This window comes from Oenanthe melanoleuca, chromosome 4 (assembly GCF_029582105.1).
Source record: "Oenanthe melanoleuca isolate GR-GAL-2019-014 chromosome 4, OMel1.0, whole genome shotgun sequence".
In the NCBI taxonomy this organism is placed as follows: Eukaryota; Metazoa; Chordata; class Aves; order Passeriformes; family Muscicapidae; genus Oenanthe; species Oenanthe melanoleuca.
Genome location: NC_079337.1, coordinates 41,394,008 through 41,418,664, shown reverse-complemented (window position 1 = coordinate 41,418,664; position 24,657 = coordinate 41,394,008). Strand labels below are relative to the sequence as shown.

At 35.6% G+C, this 24,657-nt stretch overlaps 1 protein-coding gene across 7 annotated transcripts in view; it reads left to right on the top strand.

Annotated features, from left to right (window-relative positions):
- The window catches only part of SLC7A2 (solute carrier family 7 member 2), a 53,679-nt gene extending 30,143 nt beyond the window's left edge, over positions 1–23,536 (top strand). For 3 of the 7 annotated variants that reach the window (XM_056489631.1, XM_056489630.1, XM_056489632.1), the window contains 11 exons: positions 3,063–3,499; positions 4,732–4,887; positions 7,756–7,921; positions 8,265–8,401; positions 9,053–9,275; positions 11,729–11,868; positions 15,650–15,752; positions 16,986–17,185; positions 17,474–17,640; positions 18,256–18,364; positions 18,868–23,536. In XM_056489631.1, coding sequence (XP_056345606.1) covers positions 3,124–3,499; positions 4,732–4,887; positions 7,756–7,921; positions 8,265–8,401; positions 9,053–9,275; positions 11,729–11,868; positions 15,650–15,752; positions 16,986–17,185; positions 17,474–17,640; positions 18,256–18,364; positions 18,868–19,046 — 1,956 coding nt within the window. In that variant the 5' untranslated portion in view covers positions 3,063–3,123 and the 3' untranslated portion in view covers positions 19,047–23,536. Of the gene's footprint in view, positions 1–3,062; positions 3,500–4,731; positions 4,888–7,755; positions 7,922–8,264; positions 8,402–9,052; positions 9,276–11,728; positions 11,869–12,279; positions 12,417–15,649; positions 15,753–16,985; positions 17,186–17,473; positions 17,641–18,255; positions 18,365–18,867 lie in introns of all 7 variants that reach the window. The other 4 variants (XM_056489635.1, XM_056489634.1, XM_056489633.1 and 1 more) reach the window with 3 other exon arrangements.
- The last annotated feature ends 1,121 nt before the right edge of the window (positions 23,537–24,657 follow it).

Below are 24,657 nucleotides of genomic sequence, written 5' to 3'. Positions count from 1 at the left end.
AGTTTTTTTTCCTGTAAATGAATTACTAAATGACATATTACCTGGGGGGAAGGAGAAATAATTCCCTAAAAATGCTGTGTTTCTGCAATATTGAATTTGCTGAGCTGAATGGCATGGAGTCACAAGAGCACTGCTGCCTATCACATTGACTGCAGACTAATAAGCATACTAATATAACATCTTAAGTAGTTGCTACAGCTTCAGAACTGTCATTAGGGAATAAATAAAGTGCCCTCAGAATATTTGTGTAAGTACAGCCCAGGAAACATAAACCTGGTTATGTGGGAGTGGAGTGCCTCAGCCTCAGGGTCAAAGAAAGGCTGCTCTTCCTGAAAAGCTCAGGAGACACAGCAGGGGATTTTGCCTGAGCAGTTCAGTGCTAATTCCCTTAGAAAATACTGTGGATCTCTGCCGACATGATCAACTGAGTTTTGTAACTGGTGAAATCTTCATAGTGGGTGAGTCTGTGTACCATGGGCAGATTCTTGTCCCTGGGAGGCTGCTGTGCTGAAAGGACTGCCTAATTGCAGCAGAGCTTTGGAAGCTTGCCTATCAGCCTTCTCACACTGTCCTGGGCCACCTATCACCTTTCTAAGGGGACTAAGCATCACTGTCCACAGCTATACAATTCCATTCACTACCCTTTGTCAAATTCGCTTTACTTAAAAGGAATGGAGATCTTTTTTTTAAAGATGTTCTGTGAAGGCAGAAGTGGCATGTTTGAGTGTACCTGGGGAGCTGTTACAGCAATAGGCGAAAATGTTCTTTCTCAGACGATTTTTTTCCCCCCAAGCAATCTTGTATTGGGATGGCAGAGTTCCTGATACTCTCTGTTTCTGAATCTGTTTTAGGATCAAACACTGTTAATTGAGCTATTCATCTTCATATGAAGTCACCACTGTTAGTTGATTGAGTAGAAATGTCTATTACTGTTTGAGGAAACTGATACAGACTAGGAAGGAATAAATCAGCAGAATATCTTCATCTAAATGAAATAGATTTTCAGTTCCTAGGAGGGTTCCACTTAACAATTCATGAGCAGAACACAGATATTTATGGTATGAGTTGCAAAGACGAACATCAGTTTGGGAAGAAGACAGATCATATTGCTTGATTCTTACCAAACTCTTAGCCATCAACAAGACAATTCAAACAAACACATAAAGACAGAACTTGTACATTAATGTTGCCTCTTTAAAATATTATAAATATATAACAGTCTGTCACGGTGTGACTTGGGTTTTGCCAATTTTAATATATTTAATTTCTTTTAGAGTTTGGATTTGGGAGTAGAGACAAGGCAGGCTCAAAACTTAAAAAGGTACAAGAAGAAATTTATTAATAACACAAAAAAGAATTCAGAATAAGGTTCCTAGATTATTCCCTCCTCCCTTCATTCCACATTCCTTAACAACATCATACAGAAAACACTTCAATCAGTTATCCACCCAAATAATCATTTCAGTTCACTTAAGAGAGAAAAGTCCCTTTTTTAGTTATGGCTTAGGGGGTGTCTTCACCTTCACAATCTACATCCACCTGGGAAAAACTGCAGATTATGACTCTCTTCCCATTTTCACAGTCCTTCCAGAGCTGTGCTATGGGTTATGTTACACAACTGGGGTACCACTTTTAAAGGCAGGCTGCTGAAAAACAAAATTCTCTTCATCTCCTTCTCTATCAAATGTCTCTGTTCATATTCCAGTCCCAGAACAGAAAGAGCTCCATTTCCCTGAGGCAAAAAAATCTTCTTCTCAAGCATCCAAACCTCCCCAAGTATATTTCACAGTTTAAAGGAATTTTAGTGAAGTCACAATCCCCTTAGCCCACAAAAACAGTTTTCAGGTGCTTATCAGTTGCATCTTTTCAATCTCTTCCCATTAGGAACTTTATCTTCATTCCGCTGACCTCTGTAGTCTCCATGCTTTATTTCTTCTCATTCAGGGGAGCTCAGGAGATCGAGAATCTTATCCAGGCATAAAGAAGTTAAAATTGTATCCAGATTGTGAAGAAGCCAGATGGGCAGTTGGAAGCCTCTCCTCTCAGAACGGGGAGGGGCAAGGGAGAGCCTTTGGTGGCTCCCCGATTCTCCCCGCTCAGCCACGCCACGTGGAGAGTCAAGCCCGGGCCGCGCGGGGCCACCCAGAGCCATGCGGTCTGGGGGGCCGGGCCCCCACCAAGCCGGGGCTGGGGTGCCAAGCCGGGCCTCCCACAGAGCTGGGGCCAGGGTGCCAAGCTGAGCCCCCTGCAGAGCCAGGGCAGGGGTGCTGAGCTGGGCCCCAGGCCGAGCCCGGAGCCGGGCCAGGGCCCCAGCCAGGGACTACCGCACCTCAGGAGGCCGGAAGCCGAAAGAGGGTTAGTTAGCTTGAGCCAAGATTATTTGTGAAAGCGAAATAACCTTCAATTGGTTTCACGAGCTGTCCATCACCAAATCAGCTCTCTGATTGGTTCCAGCAGCTCACAGGGGAAGACTCCAGACACAGGAGAGCCTCTCCTACCATCCGGCCTGGTGCGGCTTCCCTCAGGCGGCTCCACCCCCTAGCATGTGAAACCAATACACAGCTTATCTTAGAGATATATATATAAATATATAAATACATAATAGCAAATTCTAAAGACAAAAGCTATGTATTTGAAGACAAAAGAACATTGATTTTGGGCTGTCAGAATAATGTATTTTAAACTTTTGCTGGTTATAGTCTTAGTTATAGTTCCCTAAACTCCTTATTGATGTTGGTGTTGATTCTTTTCCTAAAAGGCTCTATGATATATGAGATAATGAGCTGTTTATGTTTTAGAAGTGGTCAAGAAGTGACCATTAGCAGATAATTAGAAACTATTTCTTCTTTTTTATGCAGTGTAATAAACCTAAAGATAATGGATCTCTTTCCCTGGAGACATAAGTGCTACATCTAAAATTAGAAATAGTGTATCCCTAATTTGTTTCCTGGGGAAAGAGCACATGCCATCTTATTTAATGTCACAAAGCAGTGTGAATATCTTAGTTAATAGATGTGATTAAAGTTTTAATGCAAATTCTTTTCCCTATTGTTTTTCACCAGAGTCTACACTACCCTTTACATAGCAGAATAAGTTCCTTCATTTCACAGCTCCACATCCACCATGTTGCCCTGTGGACCAGCTCTGTCCTTTATTCGGTGTCTGGTGCGGAAGAAGAACATCGGTGGCGAAAGTCTCGAGGACTCCAAGCTGTGCCGATGCTTATCCACACTGGACCTTATAGCCCTGGGAGTAGGAAGTACCCTTGGTGCTGGTGTCTATGTCCTTGCTGGAGAAGTAGCCAAATCCAATTCTGGACCTAGCATCGTTGTTTCTTTCCTCATTGCTGCCCTTGCATCGGTGATGGCAGGTCTCTGCTACGCCGAGTTTGGTGCTCGTGTTCCCAAGACTGGTTCTGCATATTTGTACACCTACGTTACAGTAGGTGAACTGTGGGCTTTCATCACTGGCTGGAACCTTGTTTTATCCTATATTATAGGTAAGCAGAAGAACAAGCACTGTCCCAGGGGTTTCTGAGACAGCAGATAAAAGATGCAGACTTAAGGCTGATTTTCTTTACTGTCTCTATGTTTAGCTACTATATCCTTTTAGTCTTGCTGAGACGAAATGACCAAAATAATTTCATTAGGTTGTTTCCTTTCCTTCAATGGTGCATCACCATTGCAAACAAGGGTTTTGCAAGATGTTTTTGTAACAATGTGACATATGAACCACATACCTTATATGAAGATTGTGTCAGACAGTTCAGTGATGATGCACAAAAAGAAACAGGATTTATTTGCCATCATTGGTCATCAAAATAATTTCAGTAAAATCAATATGGATTTTTTTTTCTGAATATACACAGCCAGGACATTTACAGGGACTACACTCTAGTATCTTACAGGAAAGTCACAGTGTTTAAGTACTAACTTGCTTCTATATCCTTGTGCTAATTAAGTGCTGTCCTATCAGGTAATCCCATAAAATACAAAATTGACCAGATCTAAATAAAATAAATGCTTTTGTGGCAGATAGTCAAATAGCTATTCAGTACTTCAGCAGAAATAACATTTTTGGATTTAAAAGTTATTTCCCCCAGAGGAATGTGTTCCAAACTTCCATTATATTGTGTACGAGCATGCCTAGCTTTAGATGTGTACTTACAGGATGGTTACTCAAATCATTACAAAACTCATGTTCCTCAATATTGTATTAAAAGATATTTAATGAGAGGAGAGTTATACAAATAGGATTGTATTTAGCCATGCACTCTTTACCACAGGAGAGTATTGATTTTAAATACAGACTCTAGTAACATACATCTTGCTAGTAATTTTTTTTTTTGCTTTTCTTACAGTAGGTAGGCAAACTTTCCTTCCTGTTCTTTCTTAAAGTGCTTTCTTACACTGATTTTTATTGTTTAATATATGTCATATTGTAATTCTAGAATTAAGCTTCTACCAGGATCAGGCATAAATGACACGGAAATAATGTCTGCAATATTTTGGGAATAAATGAGTCAAAAGTTTATATACTTTGGTTCTAGAAAACTTGTTACCATTTAACAAGCAAAATTCTTAAACATTAAAATTCTTCAGCAGAACAATCACAGGCTCTGCTTTTTAAAATACAAATAGCACTAGGCTTAGTTTTGTTGCTTTTTCACTAGAAGCATCTGTATCCCACTGTATGGATGTAAAAGCCTAAACATGCATGTGTTTTATGAAGGTACTTCAAGTGTAGCAAGAGCCTGGAGTGGCACCTTTGATGAACTTCTTGGAAAACGGATTGGTCATTTCTTCAGTGCCTACTTCAAAATGAATTACTCGGGGCTAGCAGAATATCCTGATTTCTTTGCTGTGTTCCTTATATTACTTTTATCAGGTAAGACAATATATGGCTTAATTTATGGCGATTGTGACGTTTTACAGTTAGAAATCCTAAATTGTAGGGTTTTGCACCAGTAATACCTTAAGGAAGTTCAGAGGCACATTTTGTACTGGCACAACGGCTCCGTGAATTGAATAAAATGTATGCAATCAAATTTTAACATGCACCCTCTTCTCTTGAAACTGAGACATGAACTAATCACTTGTCAGTACTTTTTTATGAAACCCATGATACAGATTGATGGTAAAGGGAGAATTACACAGTTCCCTGTGTTTTCATGCCTTTATCACCAATAAATGCTTTCAGAGTGCCTGGAAATTAAGCAGTGTTGTTTGGTGATGTGGTCTCCTTCAATTATATATTGTGCATGTAGAGGGCATTTGTAAGGTTTTTCCATTTAAATTGTTCACTTATTTGGTGTATAATAACATTGCCCTTTTTAAGTCTTCAGTTGTTTATCCTAGAGTTTGTCTGACCAAGATACTTATCAACAGACCAGTTTGAAACCTGAGTAAACCTTGCCTGTCTACTCTTCCAAGTCCGGTTTCTGTCTTTACTCATGTATCATGCTTTTAAGTTACAAACACTGACACTAGCTAGCTACATGCTATTTGAGGGATCAGAAAGCTCAAAAATACTGCAACTTATTTCCATGTTTGCATTTAACATTTATTTACCACATGGAAATTTTCCTACTGCCACTGGGAGTGAAGGAAGCAGGAAATGTATTCTAAAGGGTGCAGTTCATTTTCAGGCAACTAGAAGCATTTTAATATTCAATAGAGGTCTTATCCATATCTCATATACTTGTTATACTCAGTCTCTGGATTAAACCAAAGCAAGAGCTTTTCTTCTCTGGAAAGTGCAACTAAATTATATGTATATAACCTGTTCTCTGGTTCTCTTGTTATGAGTGTTTTTTTGGTTTTTTTTGACACAGGAAAATATTTTTGTTCTATCTACTGCTAGTATGATTGACCAGTGCATCTGAAGATTTATTAGGTCTCTGTACATAAAAGAATGGCTTCTTATGCTTAGGAAAATCTGGGAGTTGACTTGACCAGTCCAGCATCCTGCCATGTTTGTGGCTCAGAGTTGCCTAGAGGACCAGTTCAGACCCTTATGTCCTCAGAAGGGCTGGGAATGAATGTGGAATATAACTGAAGCAGACCTTTTACCTCTTCCAAATAAAGAAGGGAAAAATAACACACTGAAAAGCAGGGCATTGAAATTTCACAAACCAAACTATACAGTCCTAGTTTAGATGCTGACATCTTCTATATTTTCTCCACTGCCATTTTGCTTCAGAACATATGAATTAGAGGTTCTTGAAAAAAGAGGGGAAATGTTTCCCTTGTTGTTCATCACTGCTCCTGAGTTTTAATTTGTCTTCTGTCTTTTCATCCCTACCATCATTCCTTCTTCACTCCTTTCACATTTGTGCTGCAAATTGCCTCTCCAGGTGTCTGTGCTAAAAAGCCAAACCCTCAGTGACTGAACTGGGTGAAATTCCCGACTACTGAAAGGAGGGGCAGTGGGGATAGCTGTGTAGGCTGAGCATGATACAGTAATTGGATTGTGAGCTGTGTAAAGCTGAATCATAGGAGCAGCAGGTGATGTTTTACAGCACATGTTATGTGCTAAGCACAAGGAAAAGTACACTGAAATCTAGAGTTTGGGTTTTTTCTGTTTTGTTTGTGGGGTTTTTCGGGGTTTTTTTGGTTGGTTATTTTTTGGTTATTTTTTGTTTGCTTGATTTTTGGGGTGTTTGGGGATTTTTTGTGTGATTTTTTTTTTTTTTTTTGTTCTATTTTGTTTTTTTTTTCTTTCTTTTTTATAATGAAAGGACTTTAAAAATACACATACTGTGATTCACACTGCATTAGACTGATTGAGACACTGCCTTTTTGGGAAGAACTGAGCTGAAGAAAGCATACATCTATTTCAATAAAAATGCCATTGGTGAAGAAAACCTGAGCAGCTTATAAGATAATTTCTGTGTTCTGATAAGACAGCAAATATCTCATTAACGGAGTCAGAAACTTTTTAGACATAATTTTGAGAGGCTTAAAATTTTCAGACTTAATCTCTAAATAATGAGGGAAAGTATGTATGTGCAAAGGACCTGTGAAAACTTTCCAATTGTATTTATTTTTTCCCTGATCTGCTCACTGCCTGTTCCATTAAACTGCTAACACTTTAACACTTAAAATTGTTAAAAATCTAATAATAAAACAGAATCCCAATGGAATAGCTTTCAGATTGTTTAAATGCTCTACTCTGTAATCTAAAGCCATGTATATTTTCCATGTGATTGTTTTCTAGAATCTCTGTGCATTAGTGTTACAAACATTGCATTTCTTTTAAAGCTTTTAATAATGAACTAGGAAATAGGACTTACTCTGATGGATGTGCCCTGAAAAATGTAAAGTCAATCACTTATATTGTTAATTTAATAATTGTGCTTCTTTTCTTAATCTAACAGATAATTCTTCTGTAAGGAATATATTCTACCGATCTGTTTTTACAAAGCATAGAATTCTTGTAGCTACTTGTACTCCATGGCATAAAACAGAGATATAGATTGGCATCTCGGAGAAGTAAAAAGCAGCCATTGCCAAAAACACTTTTAAATACTTGAAGAAGAAGCTTTCTCTTATGTGATTTCCAATATATTTGCCTGTTATCATGCTGTTAAAGAGTCTAGCAAGTTTGTGATAATGCTTTTTTAAATATATATATACAGATACATACATATATATATACACAAACACACATTCTTTTACATGTATCCCTTCTTAAAAATGCCATTTTATTAGTACAATGAGCCATTCACATCTATAAAATATTTTTATTTTACAGGTCTTTTATCTTTTGGAGTAAAAGAGTCTGCATGGGTGAATAAAATTTTCACTGCTATTAACATCTTGGTCCTACTCTTCGTTATGATTTCTGGTTTTGTGAAAGGTGAAGTTGACAACTGGAAGATAAGTGAAGAATATCTCAGAAACCTTACTGCAATAACAGAGTAATTTTTAAAAATCTATTTATTTGCTCATATTCCAAGAAGTTTTCTCTTACACATGCTTTATTATAATAAACACTATTAGTGTTTTAATATGTTTTGTCACAAACTTCAAAGCAATTAAGATAGTTGCTTGATTCAGATGTTCTTCCTTTTGCTGCTATTTTTCTCTTTCTTACGAGTTTAGACATAAAAATGTCACCTCATGCAGTTTTTAAAGCAGACCTCTGCCATGATGAGAACACTTAAACATTTTTTTCAGAGTTTTAGGGTAGGAGGGTGCATGTAGTTTTCTACCACTAATGGGGGGAAAATTATCTTTCTGCTGTATTTTTGTTCTTTATAGGAACCGCTCATCCTATGAAAATGTGACAAGTATGTATGGGAGTGGTGGCTTTATGCCATACGGTTTCACAGGAACATTGGCTGGTGCTGCAACCTGTTTTTATGCTTTTGTTGGATTTGACTGCATTGCAACAACTGGTACAGTATTTATATGTGTGTATATATGTTTAACATGGGGAGAATTTTGCAAAAAAAACCCAAAGAACCACAAACAATATAATAATCTGTCTACTCTTCTTGCTTTGCTTTTTTCCAAACCTCTTCCAGTCAATGTAGAATGAGTCTAAGTTCATTCTGGAACGTGGCTGTCTTTCTTGGAAGAAGGAGGAGGTTCTGTTTATTTTATTCCTGTTCTAAAGAAATGACTGTTACTTTCTAAGTCTGGAAAGTGCTTAGTATACAACTTTTCTGCTCAAATAATGTTAGTCACCTGCTCACTTTTACAGTTCTCTGAGATAAGATGTTTTTCCTAATGGCTGATAGGGAATGAGTATGTTGAGTACATTGAAAGTGTAGGTGAATAACTGAAAATTATAGGCTTGAAGTAGCTTGAATATATAATGTATTTTATGACCTTTAATTTACCACTCTTTTAATGTTATTTTTCACAACAAAATACTGGCTTCTGTTCTGTGTGTCTCAGTTGATTTTACTCAGGTTTTTAAAACTTCTATTACAGATATGATCCCCATGACTTGGATTAACAAGTGATTTGATGCTATCTCTTAAAGCTGAAGGAGAAAATTAGTACAAATTTTTGGTGGGGTGTTTTCTTTTCATTTTTTTCAGGAGAAGAAGTCAAGAATCCTCAGAAAGCTATACCCATAGGAATTGTGGTGTCCCTACTTGTCTGCTTCATGGCCTATTTTGGAGTTTCAGCTGCACTGACACTTATGATGCCATACTATCTGCTAGATGAGAAAAGTCCTCTGCCAGTAGCATTTGAATATGTTGGATGGGGTCCTGCTAAATACCTTGTAGCAGTGGGATCCCTCTGTGCTTTGTCTACAAGGTAAAGACATTGAAATACTAATTCTATTGGCAAAAGCTGATAGATAATATACTACATTTATATATATATGCTCATGTGTTCATTTTGAAGGCTCAGTCGAGGCAAGTAATTAGCAATAAGTATTAGCAAGCCTTAAGCAGGTGTACATGACAGTAGCTGTGTTAATTTAGGTTCTTTTTATTGAACTGTACTGTTATTGAACTCTGCCTCTTTGGTAGAAGCTTATTACACCTTTTTTTTTTTTTTTTTTTTTTTTTTTTTTTTTTTTTTTTTTTTTAATGTAAGTAAGTATTTTCAAACATATGACCTGCAAGTTATCTTTATTAACTGACAAAGTAAACCTCACCCATTTATCCTTTTTCTCTGTCCATTCCCAGTGACTCAGCAGCTTTATGGGCTCTGTGTATTTGCAGGCAAAATTGAAGACATGATTAACTAGCTTCACTCCTCATCTTCATTGCCTGTCTGTTTTCCTCCAGTAGCCAGTCTGTGTTCTCACATCATCCCTTCCTGTGGTTTTTGTGTGGGTATTTGAGGTGCAGGTTATAGCTGTGAAAATATTATAATTTATTCCCCTTTGTGAAACTGTGAATTTAACCTTATGATTTTGATTAAAAAGATCAGGGAGGGCACAATATATATTAGTATGTGTACAAATATATTACACCTCTAATTGTAATAGGATACAAACACTTTAATAAAATAGAAAATTGCTTGATATTTGAACTTAGGGATAGAAAAATGCTGATGCCAATCTTTTACCTGGCCTTATGTAGGAAAGGAGTAATTTCCATATGCTTCAGTGGTAAGAACATTGGCTGCCTTTCCACAAAGGAAAACAAGTTGGCTGTGGAAGCACTAGTACTAACAGCACTCTGACATAACCCTGCAGGCATCAGCCTGAATATGGGTTTGTTGACTATGGGCAGTGGTTTAAAGGAAAAGAACATTTAGATACAGGAGTGGATAGAAACATGAAGCAGTTCCAGAAAGACTAAAAGAAATGTAGGACTGACTGAAGAATGTCCCAGTTACACAGCTCATCCTGGGATTATAGTTATTTTCTATATAGTTGTCATGGTCCCCTCAGGTTGGAGGGTTTAATAGATTTTTTCTTTACACTGATAAATAGTAGCAGTTACATATAAGAAACTAGATTAAAGAAATTAATGCTGGAATACAAAGTGAACTGAGATGGTGAGAATGTCTTTTTATAAATTTGAACTGTTGGTCTCTTTTTCCAGTGTATTCTGAAGAATTATATTTATTCCTGTCAGAGATTATTCTTTCAATCTGTTGACTACTGTTAGTTTAGAACCAAACGAAGGAAACTGTATTTCATACTCCTCAGTTTAGAGGTACAATTAATTACTTTTGGTCTTTACAGTTTCCTGTTACTGTGCTATATCATGAACTTGTTTTGCCAGGGTAAAGATGTTTATTAATATTTCCATTATGTATGCAAATCTACTTAAAGAAGGGTAGGATAAATGAACTTTACAAAGTTAAACAACAAAGAACTTTCTGGAATTTTTTGGAATCTACCTGCTTTGTGGAAGGTACACTCACACATCAAAATCAGTTAATTTCTTTCCTGTCTAACCTTAATACTTGTGTCCCACAAACGTTACTGGATGGATGTACATAGCATCTGTGGAATGTAAGAGCTATGCCTTCTTCAAGTGATATAGTTGTTTCTCTAAAGCAAGAAAGGAAACTTCACCTGGTTAAAAACTTGTATGCTTGCTGCAGAGTTATACTGGATGTGATTTTGCCTTTTGTTTTCTTAAGTATTTCTCTTTGAGGGAAAGAAACCACATAACTTAAGAAGTATGTTTAAGAGCTTCAAGTTATCAATAGTTTAAAAGCTTTATGTGTTCTGCTAATAACAAATCTAAATTAATTAGCTTTATTTCTTAAAAAAAAAGTCCTAATGCAGCTTGCCTAGAGGTGCTTTAATCAAAATAATTAATCTGCCCAAGTACACTTGTATGGTGCTTACTTTGAAGTACTGTTAATCAGCAGACTTACATGGAAATATAGAGTGTAAGGGATGCTGCTTATGCTTATTTATTTGCTGCTGCTGACTGACAGACTTTTTCCAGGAATACTAAAGCTTAATTGCATAGTTAGTGTGATCTGGAACATGTTCCTGGTCCATTAACACCCAAGAACTACGGTGATGGCAAAGGTTATCTTGCAAATCTGGATTCTGTCTGATGAAGCAATTTCATTACCTAAATTAATTAATTAATAATAATAATAAATCAACTTTGCAGTTAATATTTGTGTCTGATCTGTAGTACCTTGGGCTATGGGGCTTTCTGGTTTTGTCTTACAACCATACAGTATGTTTCTATACATGCCATTAATTAACATTTTTTATTTTGTCCATGAATACAACTCTGCATGAATTGTGTTTGCCATGTTGCATGTGTTTGCTTTTTACTCAGTCTTCTTGGATCCATTTTCCCAATACCACGTGTAATCTATGCTATGGCGAAGGATGGGTTGCTTTTCAAATGTCTAGCTCAAATCAATTCCAAAACGAAGACCCCACTAGTTGCTACTCTATCGTCTGGTGCAGTAGCAGGTGAGACTAAGAGTTGGTCCTTGTAAAGAAAGGTGCACTGCTAAACACATTGCATATATGGAAATAAACCACTGTTGTGCAGCTTTGACTTGCTTTGGACTGAAATGATCAAATCTGCTTGTTGCTAGGTAAAGTAGTCTACCAGTAAAACTTTCCTCTACCTCTACCAAGATTTTTACCTTTTGGTTTATCTCAAATGCTTTAAAAGCCTAGGGTCAAAATAAACAATAACCCAAAACCAAGAACATCAGTCAACCAAACAAAATCCCAAGAGCAGCAACACAGAGCCTAAGCAAAACTATACCTAAACCCATTAACTCCTCCAAGCTTTCTTTTTTTGTAGTTGGGTTTACCAGTAAAGCATTGTGCTTTTAATAACCTGTACTTGAACTATACATTTTTCTGTTCTAGTCTTCTCGGCTCTATGTTCCCTTTGCCCCGAATTCTGTTTGCCATGGCACGTGATGGTTTACTCTTTAGTTTTCTTGCCAAAGTGAATAAGAGGCAGGCACCAGTTTCTGCCACCTTGACAGCAGGGGTCATCTCTGGTAAGCTCTCAAAGCCCGTGTTACTTGAAGCTCAGATTTAAACACTCTATGCACGTGCATGGTACTTTATATTTTTGAAAAGGGCTGCTTGTTAACTTCCCTTGCATGTACAATGGGAATAAAATTACTGAGTAATCAACGGGTGTAAGAACTCCAGATCAAGCCAATCATGGTGATGGTGATGGCCCTAATGTCACAGAATTCAATTTTTAATTTTTTTTTTTTTTTTATATTAACCCCCTGTATGGTGAATAAACTTGTTACTTAATTTGAGTCCCTTAGGCTGATGCTCTACTGACAGGGCTTCCTTGTCTGATGTAGACCTAGTATATTTATCTCATCTATAAAGGGGGGAAAATAACTGTCACATTTTTTATTATGAGATATAAGGAAAAAAATTACATTTGCAGCAGGATCAACTTTTGTGTAAACTACAAAGATTTTAAAAATTGTCTTCCAAAGAAAATGATTGTTGTTTTATAGGCTTACCAAGTTGTAGTTAAGAGGCATGTATGTGTTGGGAGCTTACATGTCTGTACATACATGTATACACATACATGCCTACACATATTTTACCAAAACAGTATTTTGGGAGCCGTTGTCAACTCCTAATGTAAATTCTTAATATAAAATTCTTTCACTTTTGTTCATACTTCTTGTAGAGGTAGATATAGCTGTGCCCAAATTGCATTGTCATTTTAGTGGGATGTCTAATCACCCAGGAAAAACTGGAAGCTTTAGAAGTATTTAGGTCAAAGGCAAATAAATAAATTTTTTAAGCAATTCAAATATCAAATACAGGCCCTAGAACTTTTAGCAACCTTGGGCAAAATTAATCTCAAGTAAGAGGTTCAGGAATAAGATTAAAATATTTTTATTTATAATCAGGGTCATTTTCAGATGCCATGAGACTGGAACTGCTCACCCTGCTTACTTGACAATAATGCAGAAAGGCACAGTCATTGTCCAGATAGTTCCCCCATGAAGCATTATTATCAGTTCCCTTTTCTTTGGTCAAAGTACAAACAGATTGCACAGCATTACTTTTATTATTTCAACTTTATTTTATTTGAATTTATCTTACTGACATATTCTCCTGTAAGAATTTGGAAGAGCAGCTTTGTGGGATGAAATCAAGATCTTTATATGAAATCACAGTAATGATGAGAAGAAAGAATAGTGTGTAACCCAGCTGGTAGAGTGATTGGTACAGTTATACAGCCCTGCCTGTAGCTCTGCAGCAGTTGACATTGGACTGCTTTTAGACAATTTGAGGAATCTGGTGCATCAACAGCTCACTGGAAAACAGCTTTATCTACTGCTGGAGAAAGAGTAATTTCTTCTTCTAATTTTTTTTTTTTTAAATCCATATTTGGTAATTTGTTATCATAAATAGTTTTGACAGAATAGCTATGGATGTATGCGACAGCCTATATTATCCGACCTTTCTATACATTTGCAGCATGAATAGTTTTACAGCTGTAAGAAATGTTAAGGAGATGAGATGTTTGATTAAAGTTCTCAAGTCGAAACTACAGCTGAGGCAACTGTCACATGTTATTATGTGACTGACCTTTTCACAGGTGGTAATTGCCACGGCAGACCTCTGCACACGGCAAAGCATTTTGGTGTCAGTCCAGTTTCACCATAAATGGACCTACCATTGTCTCTTGGAGTAGAATTAAGAGAGGTGGAAAAGAAATACTTTGCTTTTTTTTTTTTTTTTTCATCTTAGTAGAGAGGAGCTACTAAGAAGGAACTTGCAGGCATTTTTCCCTTTGTTTCTAAAGTTAAAGAATATCCAGGCTACAGAGTAGCCTTTTAAAGCTGGGATTAAAAATTAAATATAGTTACTGTACATGAGGTCTGTTCTTCCTCAGCTTTGCTCTTTAGAGCATGAAAAGCAGAGAGGTATTCAAAAATCTACACTGCAAATTGCTTTTTTGGATTTAGGAACATCCACTCTCATGAAAAAAAATAGGATAGTCTTTCTTAATTGGAAAAAGAGACTCCCAGATTATATAAAAGTTCTGTAATCTAGCAGTTTTGTTTTCAGAAAATCACATTTTGCTTCCTTCTTTAGGATCAAATACCAGGGGAGTATGTGTCCATGTGTTTGTGCTCTTACGTAGCTGTCTACAAATACATTAACAAACACATACCATAAATATTAAATATAAATATTTTGAATATAGAATAATTTGGGTGTGCCTATACACACAGTGTATAAAGACTGCATTTAATAGTTCCTTTTGATGTTGATATTACTGATGATTCCAAAAATCTGCACCTCAAAAATATTAATAAAATACAAATATTTTAAGAGGCACTTTGTATTTCAAAGACGCACATGTATTTGTATTTTAAGAGGCACATGTATTTCAAATCAATTGGAATTAGCCTTTCATTTACTGATAGCTTCTCCTAATTTCTTTACAAATAATGTGTTTCTGTGTGCAAACAGCATAGACAAAAAAAGTATTCCAGAATCTCCAAATGAATGTGGCATTAGCTTTTATAAAAATGAGATTTCTGTAATTACTTCCACTGTCATGGAAGTTTCTGCCTCTGAGTTCAGTGATTATAAGAATATTAATTCTTGAGAGATGTTACTGATATCGTTCCTGAAGGTGAATTGAAAACTATATTCAGTAAGATAACCGTTTAAAAAAAACCCTCAAAATTTTATTTGAGACAACTTCTGAAAGTCCTCTTCACATGGTGCTCTTTCCCAGCTCAGCAGAAATGTTACATCACAATTATGTTTTCTGTTGGGATCAATCCTTTCAGCTTTGGTGAGATTCTGCTGCAGGACCTGAACTTCATTCTATGAAAGTGTATTTTTAATATGGCCCAAATTCAATCATATGGGTGCAAATACTTATATCCTAATGAGTCCAATATAAGCATTTGATTATGCAGCATGGCTGTATGACACATCAATGCCTATCTATATGAATGAGATTCCCAGCTGTAGGGAATTAGATTTGAAATGATATCAGTAGCTTAAAAACATGTTTTTAAGGATTATCATGATTTCACTCATATTGCTGTCAGTAAAACAGTAAGTTATGCTGTGGACGGATTTTAAAATCTTAGTTTAGCATATCTTTAACCATTACTGCCAAGATTAATATTAGATTTGGTGATCTTAAACTTCTTTCCCAGTGTGAATGATTCTACAATTACATGTCAGTCTCATAGAATTTTTTTTCATTCCTTTTCTTTTTTAGCTGTAATGGCATTTCTGTTTGACCTAAAGGCTTTAGTGGACATGATGTCTATTGGCACACTTCTTGCTTATTCACTTGTGGCAACCTGTGTCCTCATTCTTAGGTGAGCCAAAAACATCCTTTGTATTCTACTGTGAGATTTATTTGGGTTGGTCAGTAAATAAACTGTAAATAAATACTTACAAGACATGTTTTTTTACTAGATAGCCAGGAGTTGTAAGCATATAAATGGTTTCTGAGAAGTAGTGACTCCTCAAAAAAAAACAATGGTATATTGTTAATAAGTATAGCAGTGAGTCGGGTTAAAGCTACTGGTGAAATCTAGACACCTTTTATTTTCCAGAAGAAGTATTGGTCCAAGAACTAGTCCCAAAGGTACTAAATATAAGCCTGAGTACAGAATTTAGTGAATGATACTTGTATATAAATACAATCTATTCTGTACATGAGGCATACTGTATTTTGGGGACTATATGTGAAGATGTTCTAGGTGGTTCACAGGATGAACAAGTTCAAATAGTTGCTTTATATTATCCTAGTCAGAAATATACAACAGACAAGTGTTTTAAGACATGGTAGCCCTAGAAGAGAATGCAACTATTATCTCTCAATGAGTGAGAATATAAATACTTCTCAGTAAAAGATATCTCACTCATTGAGAAAAAAATACTTCTCTGGTATCAGGCGTGTTTGTAAAGCTGTGGAATTATATATTGCTAGCTACTTTAGCTCACTTTATTATGTTGCTCTTTATATTTTAAAAAGTCACCCTTTATTACTTAAGGCTAAGTAATTGACTTTGAAAAGTGTAACAGCTTAAATTCAGCTCAAATTCATTGTTGAAATAATTTACACTTTAAAAAAGAAGCCTATTCTATTTTAAAATGACTCACCATACGTTTTTTATTAAAGAAATTTAAAAGCTAACAAAGCAGATGTCAATTTTCAGTTAAAACCAGTTAGAAGCCTCTTACAGTATGGGAAGCAAGTCGGAAACAAAATCCTTTACTCTTTCCTTGCTGCTGACTACCAGAGCCTGTCCTTTCTTTCTGTACAGGACTGGTCATTTATCTGAGTTATTGGTGCATTCAGGTAGCTTAAAAAACTGCCAAAAAAACCCCAAAAATCTCCAACCAAACCAATCCAAAAAGTGAGTTGTCGTAGTATTTTTATATATGATAGTGACTATTAATGCTGTTGCAGTGCAGTTATAACTTGGGAAATTCTAATGCTCTACTGTAAAGAATTCAGTACTTCAGTACATTCCTAGAGTCATATTGCTTCAAATCCAGAAGAATGCTTAATGTTTTTTACCATTCTGTTTTATTATGCATAGGTACCAACCCACCTATGAGGAACCAAAATACTCTCCAGAAAAAGCAGCTTTGGCTGCAGCTGAAAGGGAATCTGCAGTAAGTGAGTCACAGATCAACATGATAGAAGAGAATCGCTTCCGTCCTCAGGCCTTGATTAATCCATCCAGTTTACCGACTGAGCAGACTGCAGCTATAGTTAACTTTTTAGTGGGTCTCTTAGGTAAGCATTTGGTTGTCCAAACTCATGTATGCATTAACATTTATAGTGGAATCTTATTAAAGACAGAATTAAAAATCCACTGATAACATGCCTTCTTTCATTCATACATGTCATTTTGTGCTTTTATCCTTTTTTATTAATTGATCTAATCTAAAGTCATTTTCATTTAATTAAGCATATTCATAGTAACAGTACCTGTTGAAGCTTGCTATCACTCTTCTTAAAGGTCACTTTCTCTTCAATGCAGAGATTAAGTGACCTATTTCTGTAATTTTGTTTTCCATACAGCTTGCTTGATTTGTGGCTTGAGTGTCCTCATTACATATGGGATTCATTTCATTGTTGACTTGGAGCCCTGGAGTATTGGCCTTCTTGCTTTGTTGGTGATATCCTTCATAGTTACCATTCTCCTCATCCAAAGGCAGCCTCAGAACCAGCAGAAAGTAGCCTTTATGGTGAATAACTTCATTTTTATGTTATTCTCTAATGAGAGCTTTGGATGGATTCTAACGAGTGGGAGAGAGAACTTAAAAGCTGGAAAAACAAGTCAGAAACTGATGAGTGTACAATCACTGGTCTGTGTAATCTCAAATCCTTTGGACCCAATACAGAGTATAAGTCCTTTCATTCTGCACTTTCACTTATATTCTAAGATCAGGTATTTAACAGAAATAATGAAATATAGTGATGAAGGTCAAAAAATCTGGTGGGGCTGGGGGAGTATTTCAGACTAAGAGAGAGAAAGAGAAAGAGAGAGAGAGAGAGAGAGAGAGGAGAGAGAATTTTTTCAGCTGTAAATACAGGAATTCATTAGTATATGTCCCACACAAACCAGAAAGTTTTTCTATAGCCTTAGAGAATATATATTAAACATATTGTATTTTAAAAGTTTAAGATCTATAGAAATTGTTGGCTAAACCCAGTGAAAATTTCACTACATTACAACAGAAAAAAAAAAGTCTATTGTTTATTAGTGAATACACATTACCTCTAGTTTGTGTTACATACCTGAAATGTGACATGTAAAACAAATTCTGTTTAATACAAACATATTAAATATTTCCTTTTAGGTTCCACTATTGCCATTTTTGCCATCATTCAGTATACTGGTAAATATTTACTTGATGGTACAATTAAGTGGAGAGACTTGGATGAGATTTAGCTTCTGGATGTTACTTGGTATGTACTTTGTTCATTTCAGTCACTTCAAACACTAGAACTTATGATTCCCATCTTAGAACATTTTTTTCCTTCAAACATTGGAAAAAAATCTCTGTGATTTAATAAAAATCAGCTAATATTTCTGATCAGAAGGAAGAGCATGCTTCAGAAGAAGTATTTATTTGCAGTCAAAATTACAGATATAGATTTTAGGTAATAGGAAGACTTCCAATAAGCTATGATTCTTTTCCTAGTAAGTATTACCAAAATTATTTAGAAACGTGATTGTAACAGGTTTCTTCCCAGTGAATCAGTCTGTCGTCTTTTAGATCTAGAAAATGGTATTAATTCCACCTAGACATAAATTACAGATAATAGTTTCCATAACTTATTAAAGCATTTAATTATGCAAAAATGATGCACTGGATATTTTGTTGCAAAAATCTTTTCAGATAGAGAGACACCTACTTTTTAATGCACTACTTGCCTTACAACCCTATGAACTTTTTTCCTTTTGGAAGGCTTCCTCATTTACTTCGCTTATGGCATCAGACACAGTGTTGAAGGTCATCGAGGTGACAGAGATGATGATTCTTGTTCAGAAAATAGTGGGATGCAAGAAAAGAACCCAGTGGATGACCCTGAAAATGCAAATGAAAGGGATCAATTTCTCCCACATGAAAGGACAAGTGAATGCTAAACTCTGCAAACACAAATATTTTAAACGTTCAATTGGCATTTTACTTGCAGACTGAAATTTCAGAAGCTTTCTGCCAACATGTGCCTCTTGAAAGTGTTTACTACAGGCCTAACTGATATTCTGGACAAGCTGCTAATCCATCTTCATCATTTCAGAACTGACAGCATGGAGATTATTATTTAATTTTTTTTTTAAGTACCCTTTGGCAAGCAAAAATTTGGAGACATTGTTTGAATTGTCATCCAAAATCACTGGCAATCATCAGATATGAAGAATTTTAGAACTGTCTGCAAGAAGTTCTGAATAATTGACAATGCACTGTGAAAATAAGTGCCTTTCATACCTTTTCCTTATCTTTGTTATGTGTTTTGGTAACAATCTAAATTCTCTTTTTTCTGTTTAAGTAACTCATGGGAGATAAATTTCATTCATACAGGCCTGGAAAGTATTTGCAAAATGAATGGTAATTGTATGGATTAGATACTTTGTAAAAATTAGAGGAGCATTTATTTATGTAAAAAGAAGTAATTGCTTATCTTTACTAATCATGACTATTAATCCATAGTCATGAAGAAGTCAAGCAGTGAAGATACTTCAAAGGTTTTTACCCCCTCTAAACAGCATTCAAGATTTCTACTTAAGTAGAAAAAAGCTATGTGTATAGAATAATACTCACAAGAGAAGCTTTTTTGTTTTCTGCAAAATCATCTGTTGGTTACAGTATTGACAGTGGCAATGAGATGGAATTTAGCAAATTCTGTGCTTTTGACTTCAGAAGAGCTAGAATTTCATCTGACATTTGGTACTTACCTGCAGCAGTCATCCGGTTTTCCTCCTTACTACTCATTTTCCCCAATATATTTTCTCCTTTATACATGTTCCAGAACTGATATTGCTGAGATTAGCATTACACATTGCTTCTCCCAAGACAAATTAATGCACAAAATCCCAGCTTTCTTTAAAGAGGGTAGGGGAGGTTAAAAAAACAGAGGTTTGGGCTTTGGAAAAAAACCTTATCGGAACAGTACTTCAGTGCTTCATTTAGTCTTAAAGGTACGTTAGAGTAGCTTTTTTTTGTGAGCCAAGCCTATACCCACAAATCCATTCATGTGAGTATGATGTCTGAATGCTAATTTATGTAAAGAACCAAACTGGTGTGGCAGTGCAGGGTAAACAATTATTTTAATGCTGATAAAACCAGAAAATGTTCTTCTTTCAACAGAAGTCATATTATCTGTCAAAGGCACCCCGATATTTTAACACTCTTTCTCAGCAAGGAGTAGGTTCAAGTCCCATGAAGGATTCCACAATATGAAGTCATTTTGCAAGAATATGCTTACAAAAAATCCTTCCCTAGAGTAAGAACTGTCTTGGACTTTGTCATGTCATGGAGAGTTGCAATCTGTTGCTGGTACGAACCATTGGTATTAATCTCTGTTGTTAGGTACAAGAACTTTAGATGCTATGACAGCTATGTTGGCTGACAGTGAAGAACACCTTACTTTTTATAATAGCTGGAATTTTATGGGGAAAAAAAAAAAAAAAAAAAGAAAAAAAAAAAAAAAAGAAAAAGAAAAAGAAACCAAACTAGTTGGGCTGCTTCTGTCCCTCTCCTTTTTCAAAGCAGTAAGTCACTTTTTTTAATCTTAAAATTACTTCTTTCCCAGTAGTCTTAAATCATCAGCTTCAAAAAAAGCAATTGTGGGAGAAAGTCAGCTGTGCCCATGTGAAGATTTTGCATGATGTCTTTACAAGCCTACAGTGAAACACGGCTCTTAACCACATTTCAGCATGTGGGAAGCACAGACTTACTTTTTGCTATGGTTGTTGATGCCACAGAGCAGGCCAGCCATGCTCCCAAGACACAAACTGCTGCTATTCTGTGATGTGGAAGACTCCATTCCCTCCCAAGTTCATCATAGAGAATGTATGTGTGCACACCTGTCTGTATTAGCCCATAGCAAATCTGATGTAATGGTTAAAGTATTTTCTATATTGCACTGGACTTTTCCTTTGAAGGGATACTGCCAATATAATTAGCTTCTGACTAATACAACTGCTAGCTAAAGCCTCTGGAGAGAACTAAAGGAAGTAAATTTTCTAGCTTATTTACCTGATGGATGTGTTGGCACTTTGTGTATTGACAGATTCCCCTTTAATTTGTATGGATATTTCTCTCCCCTTGTTAGTGAAATCAATTATTTTAAAATAGTAGGATGTGCCTGTACAAGTGTTGCTAAGAAAGATGGGAGGAGCTGCAGCATTAGAGCTATCCACATAACTAATGACATTTAAAATGAAATTAAAGGAAAGCCATTGGTACTCTTAGTTGCTTCGACTGTGCAAAGCTTATTTATATATGTTTATAGTCATTATTAGTCAGTGGCTGAATGAAAACAGACAGGCCAGAAGTAAGATATTTATGGTAAATTTGATGTGTATTTGTATATGCAGTCTTAAAATTCCAGGTGCTTTAGTGGGACTCTGCAGAAGCAGAGGATGTGCCATGCTAGTCCTTACACAGGAGAAATAAACGCAAGAAATCCTGATCTTGCTCTCACATTTGCTCTATCTCTGTACGTACAAGTCCATTGGAATTAAATCATTGTTATTTTTTAACACAGTTGTTGATATTGTAAATTGTTCCATGCAAATAATAATGGTATGTGTTAGTACAAAATACCTACTTTTGAAGGTAGCTTATTGGTTATTTATTTCCTTTGTAGAAAAAAGTTCTCAAAAACTTTATTTGTTTTGGTACATTCTGGATATGCCATTAGGTAAAGAAATTATTCTTACGTAGCTATCTTTAAGAAAGTAAGCCAAAGCATATTTAACAGAGAACAAATAAATCTTTTTGTTCTGATGTACAGGTGTTATAAACCACTTCTGAATAATTCATGTTAACTCATCTTTCTGTGGTATTTCAGTCCTCGTTCTGCAAGGGGAAGTTTTATGACATAACTTAGTATTCTGTTAATAATAGTATGCCTTTTTCTGCACAACAAATGCTAGACAGATTCCTGAAATCTGTCATATTGTGCTTATCTTGCCAAATATTAAAGCCATTTATATTACCTGCTGCTGGAGAACTAGCAGCAATCAATGCTGATAGTACTGATACAGAGTTACTTATGTACTTAAGTAGGAATTAACCTGTGTTGTCCAGAAACTTTGAATGATACAATGAATTTTGAGGCAAAACTTGGTAAAGCTTAAATATATATTCTGTATTTTAATACATGACAAATTTATAAGTCTAGTCACCTTTCCCCTAAAATATATGAAAAATATTCTGTATTTAAGAAATATAAGGTATAGTGTTTTCATAGAATTTTTAATAAGTGCCAATATCAATGTGCCCTAAGCATCCTAAGGTGGTTGAGAGTGCAGGAAACCTGTGTGGGACTGTGCAATTGGATATGAGGCGTTTGACACTGAGGCATATTTTTTACAAGAGAAATTTGATTCACAAGAAGGCTCGTATGTCTTGAGTGCATAAAAAAGAAAATGAAAGCACCTTTTTAATGCTCTTAGGCCCTAATTCTTCCTCAACACGCTGGAAAGTCTGTATGAATTGCAGTATGTTCACTAAGGCACTGAGGTTACTCAGTGTTAAGCAAATATAAATTTTTCAGAAAGAGTGGGTGGTATTTCATATCTTTGTGTTTGTTTTTAATTTCCTGTATCTTTAGAACTTCCTTCTGGTATATGTTTTGAGGAACTCTGCATTTTTAATAGTTGGACCTTTTCAAAGCTAAATATAACACCTTTACCAGGTACTAATCTATTTTCCATTTGATCTTAGAAATGAAACTCCTTAACATGAGCTAAGTTGAAGGATTTCTGTGCATAGACATGCAGGCATGCATTACAAAGAAGTGTATGTGTATAAACATATTTTTTATTGTCAGACAAATTCTGTTGGTTTTTTGGTATGTTTTCATGAGTCTTGTGCAAGGTCAACTCCAGCTTCACCAAGTTTAGTTGGAGTCAGAATATGAGGATTTGAATATTTAGGGGAGCTTTTTTCTTTTGTGGTACCAGAAAGTAAAACATGACATATGTGTTACATATCCTTAAAAACAATTATGTGTGCATCATTTTAAAAAAACAGCATTCATATCCATCTTTTCTTTTTGTTTGTATGTACATTTTAGTAATTATTTCTGTATTGTATGCTGCTGAGCATTCGAAGTGTAGATAGGATGATTATGATGCAATTTAAACTACAAATCTGTATTTCTTTGAAGTGCTCTACCAAAATGAAAAGTCTTGAATTTTTATGAATGTAAAAATGCTTGTATTTAAGAATATGGTGCTTTTCCCCCACTTTACAACAGAATTGTTATCAGTGATATTTTTAGTTACCTTAGTTTTAAATTTTAATGGAAATTACATTGCTCCTTATTTACTGTAAAATGTGCTTTGTGGGATAACAATAGTGCATTTGTTCCATATTTTTTAAATAAAATTGAATATCACTTGCATGTGCTTCATTCAGCAGCTCTAACTTTAACCATGACTACAGTTTTAGTTTACACTAAAATAATATAGTCACCTAACATCACAAGTATGCCAGATATCTAATGTTATGACATTATACAAATCATAGCACAATTAAAATAAATAACATGATAACACTGTATGCACTGTATAGAGGGAATAGAGAATAACAGCCTTTGATTTGGGCATTTTGTGTTACACTGCCAAACCGGAGATGATGTTAGGTTTGATTTCCAGAGGGAGTGAGTAGCCCTCAGTGTTCACGCTCAACTTTCTGAAGCACCAAGCCTTGTCCTGACCTCAGAGTTGGATGAATAAACTCACCGTTGTCTCCTTGTTCCCTTTTTGTGAAAAAAACTCAAACCAAATCAACACAACACTAACAACAACGCCCCCCTCCAATCCTCCAAAACCCAAAAAGAGCCCAAACAAATCAACCCCAAAACCTTCCTCAATTTTGAAGAGTACTGTGAGTATAGCAAGAGAATAAAAGCGTGTATCTAGGCAATGAATAAAAATAGTCTGGTCACAGAACCCTACTGACAGGGCAAGATTATCATCTGGCACTGTTTTCAAAGACATTTGAGTAGTCATCTTTGTTCACGGACTTAAAAGTAGCTATGACAGTATTCTTTCTGAGTTATATTCTTTATAAGGAATTATAGAATAGTGTTCAAATTATTAATAATCACCTTACTGTACATACAGATGTACTAAGACTGGTCTTGAAAATCTTGGTCCCATGAAGCACTGAAATAGGGCCACTGATTTAAATGAGAACGAGTCATTCTGCAAGCATCTCATCACATTTAAAATATTATTTGAAAAGATGTATTTAATCTATTGGCTTATTCATGTGGAGGACTGAGGTGATCACATGAAGGTTTTTCTGATGGCTATAAATGAAAATGTTTTTCATGCATACCCATTTTAAAGTAGGGTATGTAAAACTCATAAAATATTTTTCTTTCTTCATTGTATACATTTTAATAGGAAAAAGGAATATGTCAATTTAAGTATGTCTTAGAATTAATGCAGTCTGAGTGTTATTTCCATGTGTTATTACCATATTTTCCGTAATACACTTATACTTGAAGCTCAGACA